At 39.5% G+C, this 24,886-nt stretch overlaps 1 protein-coding gene across 1 annotated transcript in view; it reads left to right on the plus strand.

Moving 5' to 3' along the window:
• The first annotated feature begins 16,243 nt into the window (after positions 1–16,243).
• Positions 16,244–24,886, plus strand: part of hat1 (histone acetyltransferase 1) — a 38,141-nt gene continuing 29,498 nt past the window's right edge. Inside the window, exons 1-4 of the mRNA XM_079822041.1 lie at positions 16,244–16,293; positions 17,128–17,199; positions 17,874–17,949; positions 18,077–18,197. Of these exons, the coding sequence (XP_079678167.1) occupies positions 16,287–16,293; positions 17,128–17,199; positions 17,874–17,949; positions 18,077–18,197 (276 nt within the window). The 5' untranslated portion in view covers positions 16,244–16,286. The remainder of the gene's footprint in view (positions 16,294–17,127; positions 17,200–17,873; positions 17,950–18,076; positions 18,198–24,886) is intronic.

Raw genomic sequence — 24,886 nt, forward strand, 5'->3', positions numbered from 1 at the left:
AGACAAATCTGCAGCTACTGCGTAATTCTGTCATATTACTGTAATAGGGATCACAATCTCTAAGGAATGTTTCCAGCACCTTGTTGAATCTATGCTACGAAGAATTAAGGCAGTTTTGAAGGCAAAAGAGGGTCCAACCTGGTACTTGCCAGGTGTACCTAATAAAGTGGATGGTGAGTGTATGTTAAATGTACTAAATTGCAACTTCATCATGACAAATGTGTAATTAAAATATATTTAAATACATCACATACAAGTTTCAATCGAAATTACATTAAAGTATATTCCAGTTTACCATAAATGCTTGTCATTAAATTTGGCAGTACACTTAAACCACATTTCAAAAACAATATAAGTAATTATGAAATTACATATAAAGATATATTTAAGTCCTACTTAAGTGGGTCAAAAAATATTCGAAAGTTCAGCTAATTGCATTTAATATAAATATAAACTATAACACATTTTTATTGAATTGCAATTAACACTAAGTGTCCAAAAAACATTTCAGTTTGCACACAAGTATATTCCTATTATTTCCGTATTAAGCTTTTTTTTTTTAAAGTAAGCGACTTTGTTTTTCACAAGGGTTAAGCACTTTGATCAAGGAATTCTTTCCTCAAAACACCAACCTTTTGTTTGACATCCCTAATGTTTAACCGCTACACCAACATTTCAGGATGATAGCCCACAGCAGAGTCGACAGAGGAAGGAGCCATGGTGGAGACTTGGCTGATGACACCCGGGGGACGACTGACGGAAAAGAAGCTGATAAAAATGGTGCCCTGAGCAAAGAAGAAGAGCGGATTGGACTGGGCGACATCGATGTGCCTGGAGGCCGAGGCAGAGCTGCAGCAACAAGCATACTAGGTGAAGCCAGGGTGCCTGAGGACTGAGGTGTAGCCGGTGGGACTGATGACTAAGGTGGAGCCAGAGGGAAGTAGGAGTCAGACGGAGCCGAAGGGGTGGAGAAACGGAGTGCAGTGGATGGCTCGGACGTCCGAGGCACAGGCAGAGCAACGTCTGACCAAGGCAGAGCCAGAGGGTTGAGGGAGCCTGGTGCAGCCGCAAGGACGAAGGTATCTGGTGGAGCCGAGGGAGGGCGGAGCCAAGGCATAGCCAACAGGTTGACAGACCGAGGTGGAGTGATGGAACCGGCAACTGGAGGCAGAGCTGGTGGATCTGTTTGCCTGGGTGACGCTGGAGAACTAAAGACTCAAGTCGAATCCACACAGGAGACGTTGTACTGGATGGGACTAGTAGGGGCACAGGAGACTATGGCACTGTCCCAAATGGCACCCTAAACCCTTACGGTCTTCCTCTGAGTTCGCACTTTCACAACGTAACGCTGCTCTGACTGGGAGAAACAGGAAATTCCCAGAGGCCAAGCACAACACATCCACAGCAGCGGGGATGTGGGCGGGGCTTCCCTCCATGCCCTCAAACTCCATAAGCAACCCCACAGGGACACACGATGTAGCCGGCTCATGCACCTGGTCAGAAGTTTCTGGAGGCTTGGGCTCCGGGGTCATGGTTGACTCGGTCCTCCTTTTAGGCTTTGGCTTGTGCTTCGTGGCAGGCTTAAGCCCTCTGTCTGCGGTGGGCTCTGGGCTTAAATAACAGGAAGAACTAATAGAACAACAGGTGAACGAAATCAGTAATTAAGGGAACTTACTGGCACACACTAGGAAACTAGGTCAGGGAAACAAACAACACAATGAAAAAAACCATAATCCTGACACACCCTAATTTCAAATTCACAAACAGAGTTCTTAGATGGAAGTTATCATTTGCAGCCACTTACTACTGTATAGCTTCCAGTCAATATTTACGCTATTAAACGGCCTTACTTCTTGTGTACATTGGCATGCCATTTGATTGTTAAAAGTTCCAAATTCCAAAACAAGCAACAGAACATCAATATTTCATTCCATTTACACAGACTCATGCCAATACCATCTTTTTTTTTCAATCAAGGACACTGACTAATGTGTGGTCTGTCATTGCCACGAAAGTGCTCATCCCTAAATCATTCTAAAGGCTGAAATCGAAGAGAGCAAAAATCTAAGAGTATTTTTCACTCAACAGCTCGTCTGGTGGCACTAATAGCAGTGGGAAATGAAACGCTCCACACGAATAAACATTTGTTTGCTCTGTAAAGTCTTCTGAGGGAACAGGGAGGAAAATCAACCACAATCACTCCTTTGTATCATTGTTCTCAGAGCGATCAGAAGGCTGCTTTATTTTCTCTGAGCTAAAGCTGCTTTTCGCTCCTTTTTATTCTGCCTGTGAAAAGACCAAAGTCATTGATTCCGGCTTCCCAACAAAATCAGTACATACTCAGTCTGAACTGAATCGATAATTTTGAGCTCTTTTCATAGATTCCATTGATGACAAAAAAGTACAGAACCGTTTCAATGTTCACCTGTCATTCTGCTGAAAGGTGGCGTTTGATGACGGCTCTTTATTCTCAACACAACACCTTCAAATTCTGAATGACTTTAGGAGGAACAAGAAAAAGTCATTTGAGTTTCAGATCGCTTGTAACAAAACTTTTCTCTGCGCTCTTTTTCACTCCTCTTACTTTTGCTGGCTGCGTTCTACAATTCTTTGATTCTGAGCATTCTCAACCTGCTTTAATTCCACGTGATGTGATTTCCACATGCGATTTCCATTTGTTTGCAGTGGATGTTGGAGGTCTGGTCTACTCCCCTCCTAAAACACCACCTGCACCCACTTTTCAGCTGAGACGTGGAGGCCGAAGGTCAAGTTCACTCTCAAGAGCATCTCCACATATCCCAATTGTGATGCTTATTGCAATAACCTTTATTACATTAACATAAATTTGCAATACGCTGATTATTTTGCTGTTACTACTTGCTATTGGATCATATTATCCAATGCCCTTTGTGGTCTTGATGACAAAAGATGAAATTTGATTTGTTTTAGAGGTAGAGTAAGTCATTACAAATGAAAGATAAAACAGTTTTTTTTTTTGTAACAATGTTCGCTGATAAAAAAAGAATGTGTACTGATAAATAGATTTGAGGATACACTAACATATATTGACACATGCATTCAGTTTGACACAATATCAAAAAAGTTAGTCCACCAAAATTGATTTGAAGATGTATATTGTTCCTGGAAACTGGATAAATAAAAGGCAGGAAATACAGAAGAAGGCTGTCCAAAAAAAATGTTTGCCATGGTCTGGTGTGGTTTGAATGTTATGTTGTATGTTGAGAAACAGAATCCAAATAAAATGCACAGAACTTACATTCATTAGTCACTTCAGTTTTGCAGTTCTCCAGAAGGCCAAACAAATACTGATGTGTTTCCTGCTGTTGTTTTAGATATTTTCACATATTCTAATGTTATTTAGAGTAGATTTAGTTCTCATATTCAGATATCATATATCCACTTAATTTAACAAAAATGCATCTCTATCTGATTGCATTCATCATGCTTTACTTGCATCACATGCAAATGCAGGAAAATTAATCTTTAGAGTCTTATTGCAGTCAGGCACATTAGATGATGTATAAATTCATGTATGGAATTAGGGGCAAGTTGTCACATACACTGACTGTTACTTCAGCGATTAGCATTAAGCTTTGTATCAGTAGAAACCCGGTAGTATATTCGAATGGCACAAATATCGTCATTTAGCGTCATCTGAGGCTTTTTTGGCCAGAGGCTAGAGACTACAGTAGAAGGAGCCAGTTCTGCATGTTTTCAACCCGTCCATAGGGGTGGGATCTCACTCACAGAATGTAAATGCGCACGGCCGCTCTGGCATTGATAACGGAGCGGTGCGGAGTTGTGTTTTCAATTAATTCCTATGAAAGTTAAAGGGTTAGTTCACCCAAAAATGAAAATTCTGCCTTTAATTACTCACCCTCATGTCGTTCGACACCCGTAAGACCTCCGTTCATCTTCAGACACAAATGAAGATATTTTAGTGTAAAGCTGATGGCTGAGAAAGGCTTCAGATAGGCCTCCATTGGCATTCAGTACATCACAAGACCCATAAAAGGCACTTAAAACATTGTTACAAAGTCCATCTCACCACAGTGGCTCTACAATAATTTTACGATGCAACGACAATAGTTTTTGTGCGCAAAAAAAATCAAAATAACACCTTTATCCAACTTGTTATTGCCTTCCGTGTGTGGCTCCACGACGCATGCGCGAGAATATGACGTAGCGCCGGGGTTCGGGAATCCATGAAATACACACTTAAGCCCCATTTTGAGAACTACGCCGAGACCTAAAGCACGATCCATGTAGAATTCAACAGCTTAGACACGCGCGTCTTCCTCTGCTTGTAAACAAATCGCTTCTGGGTCATGTGTCCGAATGCCGGATCTACGTCATATTCTGGCGCATGCGTCGTGGAGGCACACACGGAAGACAAGAACAAGTTGGATAAAGGTGTTATTTTGATATTTTTTTTTGCGCACAAAAACTATTGTCGTTGCATCGTAAAATTATTGTAGAGTCACTGTGGTGAGATGGACTTTGTAACGACGTTTTAAGTGCCTTTTATGGATCTTGGAAGTGTGAATGTACTGAATGCCAATGGAGGCCTGTCTGAAGCCTTTCTCAGCATCAGCTTTCAACAAAAATATCTTCATTTGTGTTCCGAATATGAACGGAGGTCTTAAGGGTGTCGAACGACATGAGGGTGAGTAATTAATGACAGAATTTTCATTTTTGGGTGAACTAACCCTTTAAGCTTCCATAGGCATGAACTGAAAACGCGCCAGACTGGACACGCACCGTGAATGACTGTGAGGCCGTGAATAATCGACAATGCGGCCGTGAATGACAATGTGGTCGTGAATGAATGCCGGGCGGCCGTGCTCATTTTAGTTTCGGTTTAGAATTAGCGCCAATTCAGGGGCGGGTTGCTTGCATTGTGGGTTCATTAGCCTATGATTCTTAATGAAAAACACAACAACAAAACGGGACAATGACAAACTCACTTAAATAGGCGCTTTTACTTTTCGCTTTGAAATCAAATCTTCCACGATCATCTGGTCTGTCAGCTGTTTGCTCTCGTGATGAATGAGATCTGACTCCTGCTGCGTTTGTGCGGCGACTCGCGTTCAGCTCGTGCTGTATTGAGCAGACACGTTCAGTTTTTAATTGTAGTGTCTGTTCTCTAACTCAGTGGTTCTCAAACTTTTTAAACCAAGTACCACCTCAGAAAATATTTTGCTCTCCAAGTATCACCATAATGACCAACATTAAAATACAGCGTGGTAGGCCTAACTATTCAGCTACAGCTCTGCACAGTTCAAAAATTAGGCAGTTTATTCCTAATAAAAATATTTATTGTTGTCAGCCACTTTAACATTGTAAATACACAGTTTGTACATTAACACTGCTCTGTGCTTACATACAGGTAAACAGAATAATTCAATTAAAATGTGTTGTACCTAAAAGTTAAATCAAAACTACTGTACTTGAATGTAGAAAAGAAAGTTTTAACATGTTTTAACATTACTTTATTTAGTGATTCCTCTGCGTACCACTAGAGGCAGCCTGAGTACCACTGTGTACTCGTACCACACTTTGAGAACCATTGCTCTAACTGGACTAAATGATTTTATTACTGTAAAAATCAAAGCGACGGTGGGGGCAGTGCCGCGGTGGGCAAGTGTCATATTTATATTTTCACAGTGTTAGAATCATCTTTTTTTTGGAAGTAATACAAGCAGTGATTCCTCGGACATGTGTCTGTCACAGCCGGCACACACACATTTCCAGAGAGAAAGAGAAAACATTAATTCCAAACAATTTATTTAACAGCTTCACTACATAATTAAGCACAAGTTCAGCTTGATAAGCCCAGAGTACTTCATTGCTAAACCAAGCACGCCGGCGCTGGGATGAAATTCAGCTCTTGCTAGCAGTGGTTCCTTTACACATTAAAGCAGTCTTAATTTCAAAGAGCTATTAATTATTTCATGTGACAAGGGGGGTATTAAAATCATAACTCCATCAATTATAGATTCGATCATTTATGGGCAAGGTTAACTATGCAGTGATGTGTGTTGAGAAAGTGGCTTTTAAAACGGAACTGGGTTAAATTGAACAGCTCACTGTTGAGAGTAATGAACAGTGACAAGTGGGTTCAATGACTACTGCTGCTATTAACAATAGAATTCAACAATACTTAAGTTATTTTCTTCAGAGACAACTGATATTATAATACAATACACACTGTAACCACATTAATGCATATATTAAAGGTACATTTGAGCTTTTTTAATGTGCTTCGGCTCTGTGTGACTGTGCAAATGAATAGAACCCTTCTCAATAGATAATGCTTTACAATGAACTCTGTTAGAGAGCTACAATTGACCTGTTCAATAAAACACCTTAATCACCTGTTGAGTAATAAAAACGCCATCTCCGCGTTGCTTTTACAACATTTCAAATCCCTCAGTTCTCGCCATCTCTGAAAAGCCAAGCCAATGTTGGTTCTGGTTTTATTACGAGCTCTGCCGCGTTCTCTTTTTGCCAGCAGACTCTCCTCCGTTCGGGGTTTGTTTAAAACAGACGATTCCTACAACTAACCTCTGCCACTCCCACCCACGTGTCTTGGGGTCCTAGTGAGGTTGTGCCCTTCCTAGTCCAGTCCTTCTGAGTCTTGTAGGCTAGAGCCCTTCTCAGTATTAAAGGCCCTATGAAATCAAAATTGAAGTTTTTTAGTTGGAGTATGTTAGCCTTAAGGTTATGAATAAGCTGGTGTTCCAAAACAATGACAAAATTCACATTTAGGAGATATAAGCATTCAAAACGTACAGTCTCTCACTTCCATTAAAATGGAATTTTGATGACATCAAAATTCTCATCACATCTTCTGTCCAATCAAATGCTCTCTAGAATCTGAAGCGTCCCGCCCCCTACACTACAAATAGACGTTGAAGCAGCGTCTGAAATCAGTCAGCTTTTCACACATTTACTAGTTTCTACACGGTGAATGGCGCATAGCGCACTATACATGCGACAGGAAACGATTCAGACCGCGTAAATATGCTTTCAGTTTTTAGTTTCACGCGCACCGCCGCAGCACACACACATAGTCTAGACCAGAGCCGTTGACTAGAGACACGATCACTGTTGCCAACAAATTTTCAGGGGAACTTGCTAAAGGCAGATCGATTTGTTGCTAAAAGTTGCTAAATTACGTTGTGATGCCATTGCGCTGTGACGTCATTACGTAATTGCAAGTCAAAACTACGCCATTATATAATGCGCAGATATTATTTGAAACGCTAATTTAGATATGTTTGTAAAATAAATTAAAGCAATGTAGTTAATATGTACCCCGCACATGACGTGCAAGAAAAAAAGTAAATTGTGCGCAAAATATAATCATTCGTTCCCTCGATTTATAAATAATGCGCACGATTTACTATTTAGTTCCCTCGATTTGCTAAACCGTCCATGTGATTTACTAATTTGTTCCCTCGATTTATACATCGATTTCCACATTTCCACATTGTGCTCTTAAGGAATTATGAATGAGCCGCTCGGCGTATTGAGCTAGCTTGTACGTGTGTTGTTCGGATTAGAGTCACTTTCCAGAAGTTGCTAAAAGTGAAAAAAAAGTTGCTAGGCTAGTCCGAAAAGTTGCTAAATCTAGCAACAAGATTGCTAAGTTGGCAACACTGGACACGAGAGCGCAGTGCGGAAGATATGCGCGAGTCTGCGCAGACTTAACTTATCGGACCCATTTAAATTCTGGACAGAATGCTGTATTTCAAAGCAATATGGAGGAGATTATGATGAGAAACGGTTAGAGATTAGGAGGAAACTGGCTTTACCAAACAGAAAGGCTCTAGTCAAACTGTGATCAACACATTTAATAATGCTGCGTGTTTCAAGGCACTTCAGTGGGCCTTGAAAACACTAGAATAAGAATAAGTGAGCATGCCTACATCACACGTTCGTATAATTCATTGCGCAAAATTGGAATTGGAATGCACTTTTAAATCTAAGTATTGGGTTATACTAACTCGAATAATCGAATGTATCTAATGATACAAATGTAAAAATAAATATGTAAAGCGGTTCAAAAGTTGACTTGTCTCTTACCAAGATGTGATAGAAGTTTATGCTCTTTATTATGTACATAAATGGACCAATGTGAACTTATTTAGACAGGTTGTGAACCCTGTTTTGTTTTTAGGCAGTTGATTATAACTTTTAAAATAGTCCAGTACAAACATTACTGCCGCTCGTCAACGGCAGCTGTCACAGTTGTTAGGCGACAAGAACAGTCTTTGGTAGGCTGACCGTCTCATTTAACAACACTCAGTCTGAACTTCTGGCCTTTGAAGTCCGAATTCTTCGAAGGATGCAGCCTTTGAATTGGGACACAGCCTTCCATTTGAGAAGCACCCTTCTTCTTTTGTGTTTTGCCAGCTTAAGGTGCATTTCCATGTGAAGTCTAAGGGCGTTTTCACACCTACCTTGTTTGGTCCGGATTTTCGGACTTTTCAGTTTGGTCCGAATCAAAATTGCAGGTGTGAAACCTCCCCCGTACCACGGGCCGGACCAAACAGACGAAATTTGGTCCGATGAAAAGAGGTAGTCTCGGTCCGGATCAAACTGAACAAAGGTTCGGTTCGTTTCTAGTGTGAAAGCATTTTCTGTATGGTTCGGACTTTCAGACCATTTACAGGAAGTTCCTGTTTATGTTTAAATATTGTAACGTTATTTTTAAATTCAATCTAGGCTACATTGATTATGAAAAGTGAAAATATGCGCAATATATCAGTAGACAGAAAGTCAGAAATAATTTTCAACGAAATTTTGTATGATTTTGCTTAGAAAGCATTTCTTTAATGGGAATTTCGTTTTGTATAAATTGTATCTTAATTTTAATTAACGTTTAATCAGATAATTGCCAGGATTTAATAAATAAGAAGCAAATAGTCTATAGCAGACAATAAACGCGGGAGCGATCACATGCTTTACACATGAACTGGAGCGGGTCTCAAATAAACCAAACACTCAGCAGGCTACTTGCCTCACAAACATGAGAAATATGTGTATATAAAGCTTGAAATGTCCACTTTTAAACGTAACAAATAAAAAAATAGTCAAGCAATGCGCACTGTTCAATAGTGGCAACGATATGCGTCCGGTCATTCAACTTGTCAAAGACACTGACATCAGACGCACGTCCGTTTACAAACCAATCAATGTCCAGATGCCGCCCACATAGATGATGACGAGTGGACGCAAGTGCGTCATGTAAAGTTCTTTAGTCACCTCACATAATTGCAATGTGAAACCAAACCAAAACTAACCGAATATATAAAAAGTATCAAAACATGAACTTTGGTTCGGACCTTGGTGCGGACTTTCAGCTGTGAAAACGCCCTAAGAGTGTGTTCACACCGAATGCGAATTGAGCGTCAAATTCGCTTCTATCGCATCTAGTTGGACACTTGAACATTTTGAATCCACTTGCGTACAAAACGTAAACGTAACTTCACCCCGTGACAGCAGTAAGCAGGCTCCTGATTGGTTAACGCGGCACGAACAAAAGTTCTGATTTTTCAACTCAGGCGTCAGGCACGGATTCGCTTCAATCGCGTGAATGCACAAAAAGCACCAAATAAAATAATTTGCGCATATCATATCTCCAGACGTGCGTCAACGCGTCTTCACATTGACTTAACATGGAAATCACTCGCACCAGGCGCTCAATTCGCGTTCGGAGTGAACGCAGCGTGAGTGTGAAGCCCAGATGGAGGGGGAAAAAAACGAAATCCTTCTAATCATATCTGCATCACACAAATATTTTAACAGAATATCATACCCATACACACGTCAAGGTACCCGGAGGAACTTTTCTCTATTTATGGATATGCTGAGACGCACGGATGAGTGATATACAGTATGTATGCAATTTCCTCTGCCCTGAACAAGTCTTAAAGCTACACTGTGTGATATTTTCCCCCATCTAGCGGTGAAAAGGTATATGAGCATCCAGTGAATATTAGTTTCTGTTCCTCTCAATTCCGATTTCGTTTTAACTCCTACGGTGGCCGATTTAGTCCACAATTAACATGGCTTCAAGTTCGACCTCGTCCACATTCGACACGGTGCCATCGAGTGTTAAAACGCGAAATCCGAAGCTTGAATTTACGGGTATGTCCCTCTTTGGCTAATGTACTTTCAAGATGGAGGGGCAACATGGCGACCGGCATTCGAACCCCTCACCCGTATGTATTTTCAATGGCATATTATAAACTTACGAGAATACTTTATTACTTGAAAGAAGTAAATATACATTAATGAGCACATATATTTTTGAAAGAACTAAGTGTTTTTAGCTAAGAATAAACTAAAAAAGTTACACAGTGTAGCTTTAAGCCTTGTTTATACTCTCGCCTGGCTCGTGAGCCTCCGCTGACTGCGCGCGCTCCTCCCCACTTGACACGCTCGCCGTTGTACTATTCTGTGAAACGACAGAGGGCGACTCAGAGTAATTGTTCTATAAACCATCAGGAAACAGCAGTGAGAGAAGAAGTAGAAGAATGTAGCTCCACAGGTGACAACGACTGTGTCCGAAAACCTAGGCAGCTGACTCGTTGCCTTACTGCCTTATCAGACAATGGCTTGTAAGACAGCGTTTTAGCATGAAGGCACCTCACAAAACAAATTTCGGACTGACTTCTGAGGCAGTGTAATGATCTACAGCAAAATAGAGAGAGCTTTGGTGAGAACTAAACACATATTTAATCACTACATTAGTAATTTCTCGCTAGAAATGGCATCAGAAGTGGATAATGTTGGTAAAAAAAACGTACATTTACACACAAACTGACTAGCAAACGCAACTCTCGGACGCCATCTTTTTTTCCAGCTCAACTGTCACAGAATGGAAAGCACAGGATTGTGGGATAGCAAAGGCAGCGAAGGATACAAATATGCTGCCTTATCTTCCAGAGTGTGCATTTGAAGGATTACAATGCTAAAAAAACAGTTGAAACCGGCCATATGTCTGTGGTCTCCCATAGTTTTAAAATCGATTGAGATTTGAAACTTCTCTAGTGTGTTCCAGGCCTTAGCTCCGGTTTAATTGGTTAATGATTATCTGATTACTAATATTTTACACCTGTCAGTCATTGTATTCATCCCCGGTGTGTTCAGTCAGCTGTCGGTTCTCATCTATGTAGTACATGGTTTTGTAGTTCCCCTGTGTTTATGTTTAGTGGTTAAAGACTGTTTAGTGGTGCAGGTAAAATAAAGCATAACTTGCTGATACTTTGACGTTTTGTTCTAAAACGTACCCTGCACACCCGCACCCCAAACTGTCTTATCCAGTTACTTATTAAAAACATATATTTTCAAAAATGAACATGCTTTAAAATCCATGTGATGTAGAACAAAACGTCAAAGTATCGTCAAGTCATGTTTTCCACAAGCTTTATTTTACACATAAATCGAAAAACCCCATTATAAAACCCTAAGTTTAAGTACCCTAAGTATAAATCTCCAAGGAACCAGTGGCAAATTCGACTTTGGGGTTCTGACATCATACCTGCACCAGTCCATTATTAAAGTCCACTTCTTCATCATGTTGTCGTTGTGCGCTTTAATACAGCGCCTGTTACATAACACACTTGGTAAACTTTAAATAATTTATGCCTTTTGATTTGAGAGTGATCCTCTTTGAAAGTTGTCATGGAGGTTTAGAAATGACCACAATTCACATCTCTCTGCCTGTTTCTCCTAATATCAGGAGCAGAGGGGGCTTTTCCCAGAGATCCGCCTCACAGATCACAAATCAGTCAACATGTTTTACTCCTCTATGGTTCAGGCAGCCCTGCAACTTAGCAGAGGTCATGCGCGTGCCTTCAGTAAACCCCTAATCCAGTACTGTCAGGGAATCAGTCAGGATATTACAGACACAAGCAGTTTCAGTAGATTGTCCGGCAGAGCTCAGAATCACCATGGCAGGGATAATGACACGGAATTTCCCAGGGTCAGTCTGCAGAGCTATTCCAGCCTCCAGTCTGTAAAGGTCATGTTTTTTATTGAGCTCTCGCACCGTCTTCCCCTTTTGGAGGAAATTTTCCCTGTGTATCTAATCTATGAGTCAACTGACATAATGGCCCACTTCATAAAGGTCCAATTTAGTGTTTGACAACATATTGCATCTTTCCTGATCTCTCTCTCTCTCTCTCTCTCTCTCTCTCTCTCTCTCTCTCTCTCTCTCTCTCTCTCTCTCTCTCTCTCTCGTAGAGGTATTTTATGATATTTCGTCTAGGATAAATTTGTCCAGATTATAGAGACTAACCCAGTTATTTATTGTAGGCTATTTGATGCCTGATGGTGACTGCTACTTTTCTAAAATATGTAAAGTATTTCTTTATTGATTTCTTTCTAATTTCATCCTCAAAAACCACTTATATTTGTTTAATTAGCACTCCTGCAATAGAATCGGACATCAATGCTAGGCTACTTCCAAGAAACGCTTATTGGGGAGAACATATTCAGAGTTGTATTCACCATAGCTTAAATAAACTTTTATGGGACTTTTAATGGACTGTTAACATTTCTTGTTAAAGTCCCACTGAAGTGCCTTGAAATCCACAGCATTATTCAATCTGTTGATGTAATTTCCACTGAAATTTCCAGTGTTTCACTTATATCACAACTCGGCCAGTGCTGTTGAGCTTGGTAAAGCCGCAGTTTCCTCCTAATCTCTAACCGTTTCTCCTCCTAATCTCCTCCATATCGCTTTAAAATACGGTATTCTGTACAGAATTCAAAAAGGTCTGATACGTTTTCTGGTCTGTTGACTCGCTATCGTGTCTCTGGACCGGAGCTGCGGTGGTTAGCGTGACACTAACGTGAAACCAGACTTCATTCGCCCTTATCCCTATATAGTGCACTGTCTGAATCGTTCCCTATCTCCTATATAGTGCACTGTCTGAATCGTTCCCTATCCCCTATATAGTGCAGTCTCTGAATCGTTCCCTATCCCCTATATAGTGCACTCTCTGAATCGCTCCCTATCCCCTATATAGTGCAGTCTCTGAATCGTTCCCTATCCCCTATATAGTGCACTCTCTGAATCGCTCCCTATCCCCTATATAGTGCAGTCTCTGAATCGTTCCCTATCCCCTATATAGTGCACTGTCTGAATCGTTCCCTATCCCCTATATAGTGCACTGTCTGAATCGTTCCCTATCCCCTATATAGTGCACTGTCTGAATCGTTCCCTATCCCCTAGTGCACTGTCTGAATTGTTCCCTATCCCCTATATAGTGCACTGTCTGAATCGTTCCCTATCCCCTATATAGTGCACTGTCTGAATCGTTCCCTATCCCCTAGTGCACTGTCTGAATTGTTCCCTATCCCCTAGTGCACTGTCTGAATTGTTCCCTATCCCCTATATAGTGCACTGTCTGAATCGTTCCCTATCCCCTATATAGTGCAGTCTCTGAATCGTTCCCTATCCCCTATATAGTGCACTATGTTCCATTCACCATGTAGAAAATAGTAAATGTGTGAACAAGTGACCGCTTTCAGCCTCTGCTTCAGCATCTATTTATAGTGTAGGTAGGGGGCGGGTCTTCAGATTCTAGAGAGCATGTGACTGGACAGAAAATCTGATGAGAAGCTGAAGTGCAGAGCGATGTCATCAAAATCATTGATCCAATGATTGGCAGAATCGAGAGACTCTAAGTTTTGAATGCTTGATTCTTATAAATGTGAATTTTATCATTCTTTTGGAGCACTATCTAATACAGGGGTCTCCAAACTCAGTCCTGGAGGGCCACTGTCCTGCAGAGGACCTTGTAAGACTCTGATTAGCTGGTTCAGGTGTGTTTATTTGGGGTTGGAGCTAAACTCTGCAGGACAGTGGCCCTCCAGGACCAAGTTTGGAGACCCCTGAGCTAACAATAAACATATTTATACTAAAAGCTAAAAAATGTCAATTTTTGAATTTGGTGCCTTCTAGACCTTCTATTTATGTCTCGTGGATGAAAGACAACAACTCCCAGAATGCACTTGCTTCGCTGCTCAACGAGGCCACTCCCAAAGCCACGGCCACTGGTTATCACTTGCCCACGTTTTGATTTTCATAGTAATAAAATTATTTTGTTCAGTTAGAGAACAGACACTACAATTAAAAACTGTACGTGTCTTTTCAATAAAGTGTGAGAGAGCTGAACGAAAGTCCCGTCACAGACGCAGCAGTGTCAGATCTCATTCATCACGAGAGTGAAGAGCTGAGCAGAGCTGAGGAAAGCACGGCATCATTAACGGCATGTGTCCAGTCATCGTTATCAGATCATGCCTATGGAAGCTTAACTTTCATAGGAATTAATTAAAAGTTGAAACACTCACTTTGCTTCGCACCGCTCCGTTATTAATACCCGAGCCAAGCTGCCGTGTGGATTTTACATTCTGTGAGTGAGATCCCACTCCCTATGGGCGGGTTGAAAACATGCAGAACCAGCTCCTTCTACTGGCTGTAGTCTCTAGCCTCAGGCCAAAAAAGCCTCAGATGATGCTAAATGACGATTTTTGCGTCATCTGAGGATTTTTTCCAGACATAAAAATCTCTCGTCTCAGTGGGACATGAGGGAGGAAAGTATGATCATTCAAATATACTACCGGGTTTCTGCTGATACAAAACTTAAGGCTAATCGCTGATGTAACCCTTTAAGATTCATTGTAAATTACCCCCTCCATATTCATGTGAACAAAAAAATTATATATTATTAAAATGGTAAAATATTTATTTATAATATTTGTATTTTTCTAATGCCTTTTAATTGATGCTGATTTAAATAAACAAAATACTTGTATTATAGTCTTTTTAAAGCTAAAAAAAATTATAAATGGAGGAAGGATTATTTGTTATGAATATTCACAACCTTAAAGCCACAATATGTGATTTTTGCCGCAAGACGACGCTTATTCAAAACAAAGGAGTAGCTTGATTTCACAGAGCTTTAACTCTGCCGCAGACGAGCGTTTCCTCTTCTTCTGCTCATGTGTATGTGGAGTAACGCAGCGCTGTTTATCACATTAGATACATTTGAGTGTGTTGAAAGTTATGTAATAATGCTACTCTGAGCGTTCACTCGGTGGCTACTGTGAGACACTTGTTCACACTGCAGCGAGAGATCAATACTAGATATGGTAAAACATGGGACTCACGGTAAATCAAGAAAAACAGATTTAAACAATAAGACTAACTGTGTTGCGCTGTATTAACAATGATTCGTTTTCTGTCCATGAATGTATCCAAACAGTTGCTCACCTGTCTAATAAAACACAATATATTAAAGCATGGTGTTGGTGTCTCCACGGTTTCTACAATGGAAATCAAGGGTAAAGCAGGAATGATTTAATTGATAGGCGACGCACAGACACGCTCAGCGTCCTTGGCTGAATCCGAAATCGCCCCCAATACCCTTAATTAGGGCACTATTTGAGGGGACAGCCATTGGTAGTGCTGTCCGAAACCATAGTGGACATTATCGAGTGCACTCATTCAATCCCACATTGCACCGCAATAACGAGTGTACAGCCGATGTACACACAAAGGCTGTCCGAAATTACTCACTTGTTTTCATTCACTCCTTCAAGTGAACTGTATTAGTGGACTAACGTAGGGAATAGTGATTGAGGGTTTAGGGGGCAATTTTGGATTCAGCCCTGGTTAAAATATCTTATTTCTCTGAATTGAAACATCCAAGAATGTTACATATTGTGCCTTTAAATAAAATAAAAAAGCCCCAACAGGCTTGCTTTAGCTATTTGTTTGTTTCAATGAAGCAGTTTAGTACGGAAGCCCTTCACGGCCACACAAGATCCTTAATTTTTAAACATGATGCAATTTATTTAAGATGGGTTTTTTTTTTTTGACTCAAATGACTCATAAAACTGGTTTCAACATACATTTTAAGATGTTACCTGCATTAAATTAAGTGCTACGAGTTTTATTTGCGCATTTAACACGCAGAAGATGTTTTATAGCTACTACAACCATTTAAAAAAAAATAAACCTGTGGCTGATATATTATCAAGGTAACGTTCAGATCCAAATAATAACTGTTGTGTACCAATGTCGCGCTCTGTCACGCGGTGTTGTTGGAGCCAAATCTGATTCTGCTGCGATGAGAAAAACAACGCGTGCTGTTCTCCAATGGCTGTAGCGAGCGGAAGCACGTGGGTAAACAGGAAGTGGTTTTGGCATTTGGCGGGTTGAACGGAGAAGACGCGCAAAAATGGCGGGTGAGTGTGAAAACCCTCGATTATAGCGTCCGTGTTTTATTCCTGCTGCTGTCATGAAGCATGAGTGTGTGTGTGATGTTAGAGCTCGAGCGGTGCCGTGTGCTGGTCCGCGCGGGAGCAGATAGAGCAGAGAAACAGAGGTTTAGCCGCGGCTACATGCTAATCATCACACAGAAGAACAGCACATGCTTGTTTATCTTCGTCTTCGCGTTTAAATGTCAGATATACCAACGAACACACGAACTCACAATATCACGCAGATTAAGATGTGCACATTAGGATGAACTCAATGTATGCAGTGCCTATGTTAGCTGTCAGTGTAACGTGCATTATGGTCTGGATATCTGAGATGATGTTATTTATTAGAGAGAAAGAAACTACACGTGTTGAAAGATAGATTTATTCATGAGTGATAGTTAGTTATATACATGTATACTATTCGGTCTAAAAAAAATATAACACCAGTATGCTACTATTTAGCATTTTAGGATATGTTTATCATTAGTAATTATGTAATCAGTATATCAAGTCAATAGTTTAAAGCACTCAAGTATAAAACTTGATCTTGTTCCCCAGCATGATTTAAGATGTTCTAAAGCAATGGAAGAAATTGTCTGGACAAAAGCTCACATGGTCAATATGCCATATTTGTTATATTTGATTAGTGAACTTATATATATTTTATTAATCTGTGAGGGTCCAACAGCAGCCACATTATTGTATTCTATCATATTGCATTGAATTACTGTATGATATTGAGTTGTTTAGCTGATGACAGAAATGATACTTTGAGCATTATATTATGACTAACATGTTTCTCTGTCTTTCCTACAGCTGTGAATGAAATGGAGAAGAAACTCGCAGAGTATAAATGCGACACTAATGAAGCTTTATGCCTGAAATTGGGTAAATCATTGATCATCACTATAAAAAAACGAATAAAAACTGTTGTTGTAGGATCATGTTTTGTGTTCAAAATACATTTGTCCTGCAGTATTATAGAAGTCGTCAGGAAATTGACCTTATTTAATTTTTCTAGTTTTGAATGATTCCCCAGTAGATGCTATTCAAGATTTAACTTGTTCTTCATCTGAAGTAACTTTCCTTTTCTGCTTGTTCGGATTTGTTTGGATGATGATCATGTTCAGCAGCTGTTTAAAGGGACGGTTCACCCAAAAATGGAAATTGCGTCATCATTTACTCGCCCTCGAGTTGTTCCAAACCGGTTTCTTTCTTCTGCTGAAGATATTTGGAAGATTATGGTTAACCGAATAGTTGATGGACCCAATTGACTTCCACAGTTGGAAAAAAAATACTATGGAAGTCAATGGGGACCATCAACTATTCGGTTACTGACATTCTTTAAAATATCATCTTTTGTGTTTGGCAGGAGAAAGAAATTAAATCAGGTTTGGTACAACTTGAGGGCGAGTAAATGATGACAGAATTTATATTTTTGGGTGAATGATCCCTCTAGCACTATTTGAACAAACGTTTTTATTTGATTTGACTCCATTCTATGTAATGCTCACCTTCCATTCAATTCCCAATTGATAAAGTCAGTGTTTTGTGTGATGTAGTGCGGTTCCCAGAGGATGTAGATGATGAAAGCACAACGTTTCACCCTGAATTCAGCCATCAGCTGTTTGGAGACGAGTATGTATCACCTTCCATTGCATATCATACACTGTTATACATTTATTATATAGTTATGTATTCATTTACTAATATGCACCATTATTCTTTCCTGTTTCTCAATTGTTTGTGCTTTGTTTTTGCACAGTGAAGTGGCGTTTGGCTACAAAGGTCTTCAGATCCAGCTGTACTACAGTGCAGGGAACCTAAACACCCTGTTCAAAGTCAAGTACACTTCCAGGGTCACAGAAAAGTTTGACTGTGTGGAGGTACAGCTTCTCATACCACTCGTTCATTTTATGTTGTGTATGTTCATCTCACTCACAGTGTTGACATGCATTCATGTAATCCAATTAAAATATCCTTTTACATATGCATCACATTCTTAACAAAACATGCAGACTGTTGGCGTTGGACTGTTTTTTCACCTTTGGAGGCTTTTCCACCTCGCTTTTAAGTCACTTATGCCTGTGCGGTAGAGCTGCACGATTAATCGAAATCGAACTACGATTGCGATTTGGTTTATGTGCGATTATGAAAGCCTAAAGGCTGCGATTTGAATGAAATAAATATACGCCTAGTGTGTTAGTGAAGAGCGGCTCTCTGATCAGGAGTAAACGCTGCTCCGTCTGAAAGACTGCGAGTTTGAGTCACTTATAACGTGCGTTTGAAAAAACAAAAAAAATAGACAATGTTTAATCACATGTTTTTACTCCCTTCATATCGTCAGTCGAGTGTTAGATATTTCCTTTTTGTGAGCTGATGTGGCTTCTTATCACAGATTGAGGCAGATGATGAATTATTTTATAGTATTCTATACAGTGATGAAGATTAGCACAGCAATATACTTTATGAAAATACCCGAGAAGGTTTGAAGAACTTATATATTAGATAAAAGAATCCACCATATATTGTGGCAGTCGTGTGTTTGTGTTGATGTTTAATCAAGGCGTTTCTTTCTATCTTTTTATTCAGCTACACAGCGCTAGCTTCACATTAGGGATTTCCTGAAACGTCATTATATGACTTCTCTCTGAGGCGTATGTGGCGTTTCTGCTCGAGGGCGCCCTCTGGCCTCCAGTATGAATGAAACATGAGTGTGTTTAGTGCCCAGCAGTGCTCACTTCATCCTATTTTGGGTAAAAAAATAGGAAAAATAATACTTCTCTAAATAAATGTATATGACAATCCATATGTTTTTCTCCAGTGTACAGAGTTTTTTCCCCACAGTTTTTCACATATTTCACAATAAAGACATAGACTCGTTCTTGATTTTGCATACCTCCTGACAAAATTTAAGAAATTGATATCACAGATTTTTATAATAATAATAATACAATATTTTATAATAAATATAATAGACATTTCTAGTGATTTTTAGTCATAGGCTTAGGCTGCCTACATGTTAACAGGTAACCCTGCAGTTTTTTTTTGTAAAATAAGTTTTCTGTAAAATATAAAAATTATTATTATTATTATATTGTTATATTTATTCTTAAATACTCACATTTTTTAATAATGAAAATGTATTATAATAATAATATTTATTATTTTGTTAAATATTATTATATTTATATTATTAGCAATAATAATAAATCATAATAATTATTATTAGTCATAATATATAAGCACAAAATGATAAAACACACAAAAACAGCACTTTTGGCAATTTTAACATGCTATACAAAATGATCTGTGGGGTATTTTAAGCTAAAACTTCACATACACAGTCAGACTTATTTTACAACTTGTAAAAAGGGGCATCCGATGTCCTGTTTAAGTGCAATAAGCTGTGCTTGCGTTGACTGACATGCACCCAAAGCGTGCACACAGAAAGCCGCCTCTCTCAGACAGCATGCAATCACGAATTCAGTTCTCAATTCAGTCCCTCTTCCAGTCAATGCACCTATATTGCTTACAAGACATTGTTGTTACTATAGATGCTCGAGCACAGAGAAAATGGTGGACAGTGTACAACTGACTGAGGGCGGAAACTATGCTAATTCGAAACAGTCTGTCAGTGCCCTGGGTGGAAATGTGCAGATTAAGGGGCGGTAATATTTTAATAAGATCCCCTTCCTACATCAGAAGGGGAGAGAAATCAGAGCGGCTCGTTTTATCACATGCTTGTAGAAGAAGGCTTACCAAAACAAAGTTACTGAGTTGTCCTTTTTCACGTTTTCTGGGTTGGTAGATGCACCGGGGACCCAATTATAGCACTTAAACGCGGAAAAAGTGTTTAAAGATTTTCATGATATGTCCCCTTTAAGATTTAGGGGTAGCAGGGTTAGTACCTAGTTATTACTCAGGGTCATTACTACAATAAGTACATAGGATGTTCATGTGAAAAAGGACTGTAAAATAAAGTGCTACCAATATAATATGATATTTTCTCTTTTTTGAACCATTCTCTATAAACTCTAGAGATGGTTGTGCATGAAAATCCCAGTAGATCAGCAGTTTCTGAAATACTCAGACCAGCCCTTCTGGCACCAACAACCACGCCACATTCAAAGTCACTTAAATCACCTTTCTTCTTTATTCTGAGGCTCAGTTTGAACTTCAGCAGACCGTCTTGACCATCCCTGCGTCCCAATGTCCATACTATCCATCCTAAATAGTATGTGAGATTAGAATAAGTGTGTCCCAATGCATAGTATGTTGAAAAGAAAGTCCCCGGATGTCCAGTAGATTTTCGAAGTGTCACAGTGACTCTAATGGCTAATATTGCCCACAACCCAATGCGTTTTGGAGGAGGATTTGGTTCAGAACTACAAACATGAATAAAAAAAAAGTGTGAAACTACAAACATGGCGACAAACGGTTAAATAGAGGTTTAGATAAAGGGGTTTGAGTGACTAATAATCAACATTTAATCTGATTAAAAAATGAATAAAAATAAACATTATAAAAATGTTATCCATGTTATATTTCATCTACAACAACAATGTGGACTTTTAAGATCCGTTAGGCCATTCACTTTTAAATGCATTATTATGAGGAGAGTCTCGACTGGCAGATCAACATGCTACTTTTCTCTCCAATATGGTTGGGAATTAAAGTAAATGAAATGTGGAGGATGTTAACTGTGATTAAGATGATTGACAGGCCAGTTTACATTGACAGGATGCGACAGGATGCCCGTTAAAGACGCAATTATAATTTGTATTACAAGTGAATAATGTAATATAATTTGCCAACAGTATATTTCTTTAAGCTATTGCAGTTTTAGTGCATTTGCATTTACACTAAATCTGTTTAGGATACTGTTTAACCATTGAAATACCATCGAAACCATCGGTTTATCATCTACAAATGTATTATACTATGGAATACCAATAGTTAATTTTAATAAGACTAGAGTCCTAAGTCAGTCAGAATATTTCAAATGAATGTTTCTGAAATGTCATGTGGTGATAGAATTTGTACTTTTGCAAGAACTGTTGCTTTAATATCATTCACCTGTGTTGAGCAGACCTCAATTATATGAGTTGCTGGATCTCCCTGTGTCTGTATTCTACCTCTGCACACACACTCACTATAGCCTATTCACACACCATCCCAGACTTTAATTTCAGCTAATAAAGCACTTTACACAGAGGAAATGTGTTTAACAGACACACTAACCTAGTTTTAATTGAACAAACTTGCTTATGCATGCGATTGATTCAGGCAGTTGAGGTTGGATAACATCAGACCTGAGCTGTTTTTTTAGAATTAGACCTAATTCTATACTGTGTGCTGCTGACACCATGTGACCATGCGTGTTTAGTGGCATTTCTGAATATCTTTCACCTTTACGTGTCGTGTTGTATGTAATTATAGTTGCTAAACATACTTAAGATGTTTATTGTGTAAGGATAGTTGATTTTATTATCTCTTTTCTTTTCCAGGGCTCCACCGTTGCTCATATTGGGTTCTTTTTTTTCATCTTTTTTCCTCATAGATGATGTCTTTGATTAGAAGGTTTTTTTTCCCAGTGTAATTGGATTCAATGCCGTTGTTGAACCCCATCGTATAAAGAAGACGTATTCTCAAAACGAACCTCAAGTCTCTGAAGAGTCTTGGATCCTTAAGCGCCATTAGTTAATACAGGAACGCCACAATGCCACGCTTTTATTCGTGCGATTGAGCAATTTGCCCGAGAAACTATTTTTACAATTTTCGGTCTGCTCTGTTTTTGTCGTCCTCTCTTCGCTCCCATAATGCAGCTGGACAATAGTGAGTGTTACTGAGCTGCAGGTGCACCGATCCCCTTCTGATATTAGCTGATGTCTGAATGAGCAGGAATTAGCGGCGTGTTGCATTAGCCTTTTGTCGTGTGTTTTGTGGCCGTTGTGAATGAAGAGTCCCGCGACACAAGCGCAGCCCATCACGCGGCCAAAGGGCCCTGCTTAGCAACTTAATACAAAGTGTTCTCATGTCAGGCCCGCTGGAAATGGATACAATGCAAACATGGGTGCACATTCTGCTGGGTAAAAAAATCTCAGAGAGGGTGGAGGAGGGGGGCGACGCTATTGTCCGGCCCGGAGCCTGTGAATAGAGAGGGCAAACTCGTTTGATTGAGTTCGCTCACCAGCCTCAGAACACAGGAACCTATTATACATATCCAGGCTTTTTTTTTTTTGTTAAGTCGAGATCAATTCATTAAATTTTATTGCCCGGTGAGAAGCTGGGACACATTACGGTGGGGGGAACTTCATCTGATATTCATGGTTTAAGATAAGTAGTAAATGTATTCAATTAAGTGGTCTTTCAGAGGAGGCACAAGAAGAGGGGGGGCTGGAAACTCCTCAGCTGACATTGCTAATTGCCTAATGGGTCTCCTTTTTGTGCCACAAAAATATGTATTTTTTTCCTTTAATTCCTTTTTGCGGTGTGCCAATCACAGCTGAAGTATAGCTTAATGACAGAACAATAGGGAATTACTCTGTTAGGGCTCTTTTGTGATTATATGTAAGGCCGAGCGCCGGGGGAATAGACGCACAACTCATAAATGTGCCACTTCAGTTTATATGATTAAATTCAGCTGCTCTCACTGTATACTAGACACAGCTGAGTTAACCGCTCTCTCTGTGTGGGAGTTTGAAACGTGCTTTAGATTAAGATGAACATGCGTTACCTCTATAGAGATGCACACATTCTTTCTGGTCTGCTGAATCTTTGCCTTTTAAAGGGATAGTTCAGCCCAATTTTGTGTTATCATTCACAAACCCTCAAGTTGTTCTAAATTACAAAAGTGAGATGTTTAGCAAAAAGTTAACTATGCTCTCTTCTCCATACAGTGAAAACCGAAAGTGACCAGTGGCTGTTCAGATCCTAAAAGGGCAAAAAGCACAATTGAAGTGTCTGTGCCGCCATGTTGTGCCATATACGTCTTCTGTAGTTATACAATAGCGTTGTGCGATGATTAGACTCAATGTATGTCATTATTCTTCACTGGAAACAAGTCTGTAAGCACATCATACCCCTTAAATAGATGTAAACATAAACATGCATACTAGGGATGCCACAATTCTCAATATAATATTGAACCGTTCGGTACGGCATTCACGGTTCAATACGGGCTTGTGAATCGGTTTTGCATTTAATGAATTATTTTTCTACAAATTTTATCATTTGCCTCCATCCCAATATACTGAACAACGCGACATACATTCACATCACACGTTAGTGGTAGAGTTATACTCACGGAACACTATAGCTATTCACAATCACGAAAGTTTATTATTTGCATGCGTTTTAAAGCCTTCATTTGCGTGCATATGCACGGTTTTAACATGCGCTTCTCCGAGCGAGCGCACTAAACGCTTGTCAAACACGTGATTACTGGACTAAGTAGTGCATATTAGATGCACGCAGGTCTTAAATTGACAGCATTGCAGTAGTGAACACGTGGAATGATGTCATTATTTACTCACTCTAATATTGTTCCAAACCTGTATTCATTTCTCGATGACAGAATTTTCATTTTTGAGTGAACTATCCCTTTAATGTTAATACAACAACAAAAGACAGAGAAAATCACTCACTACTCTTGACTGAAGAACTTTAATACAGTAGCTTTAATAAGAATCAATGTATATTTTATAGTGACGTCTATGTAGTGTTTTATTTTTACGTTTATTCATTCAATTTCATACTTAAATGCTGCTGTACAGCTCTGAGCTGCCAGTGTAAATATATATATTTTATATTATACAATACACTAGGAATGTGTACAAGGTTTTTTTTTTAAGTACAGTTTTAAGTTTAAGTAAGGTTTTTCAATTCTTTTAAGTAAAATAAAGAAAGAGTATTGTAATAAAAAAATAGACTTTTTTCTCCTTAACCTCTTGCTGTTCCTGTCGCCTAAGAATAGAATAGCAAAAGACTGATGTGACAAGCCATCAGAACCGAACCGAAAACCGTGGTTAAAAACCGAGGTATGTATTTAACCTTGGACTAACTGTATTGTTGCATCCCATACATACACTGCCTGGCCAAACTTGCAGTGATTATGATGTTTCTATCATGTTATATGTTTGGCTAACAGTTCTTCTAACCCTAGTTGTTGGAGTGTGCTTTTCATTTCTTAAACAACCATGTAGGAAGACACATCATGGCCATATTCCAGGATGACAATGTCAAGATTAATCAGGCTCAAACTGTGAAAGAATGGTTGGGAGGGAGCATGAAGAATCATTTTCACACATGAATTGTCCAGACCTTCAATTCACTGAAAGTCTGTGGGATGTGCTGGAGGCGCCTTTACAGAGTGCTGGACTCTTGCATTGTCAATACAAGATCTTGACCAAAAGTTGACGCACCTCTTGATAGAAATAAACGTTGTGATGTTATTTCCTTAGAAATGTTTGGTCAAGATCTTGTATACAAGATACAAGAGTCCAGCACTCTGTAAAGTCTCGTCCAGCACATCCCAAAGACTTTCAAGGAAAGCTGATATTTCATGATTTCC

Source organism: Gobio gobio (assembly GCF_949357685.1).
Source record: "Gobio gobio genome assembly, chromosome: 7".
NCBI lineage: Eukaryota > Metazoa > Chordata > Actinopteri > Cypriniformes > Gobionidae > Gobio > Gobio gobio.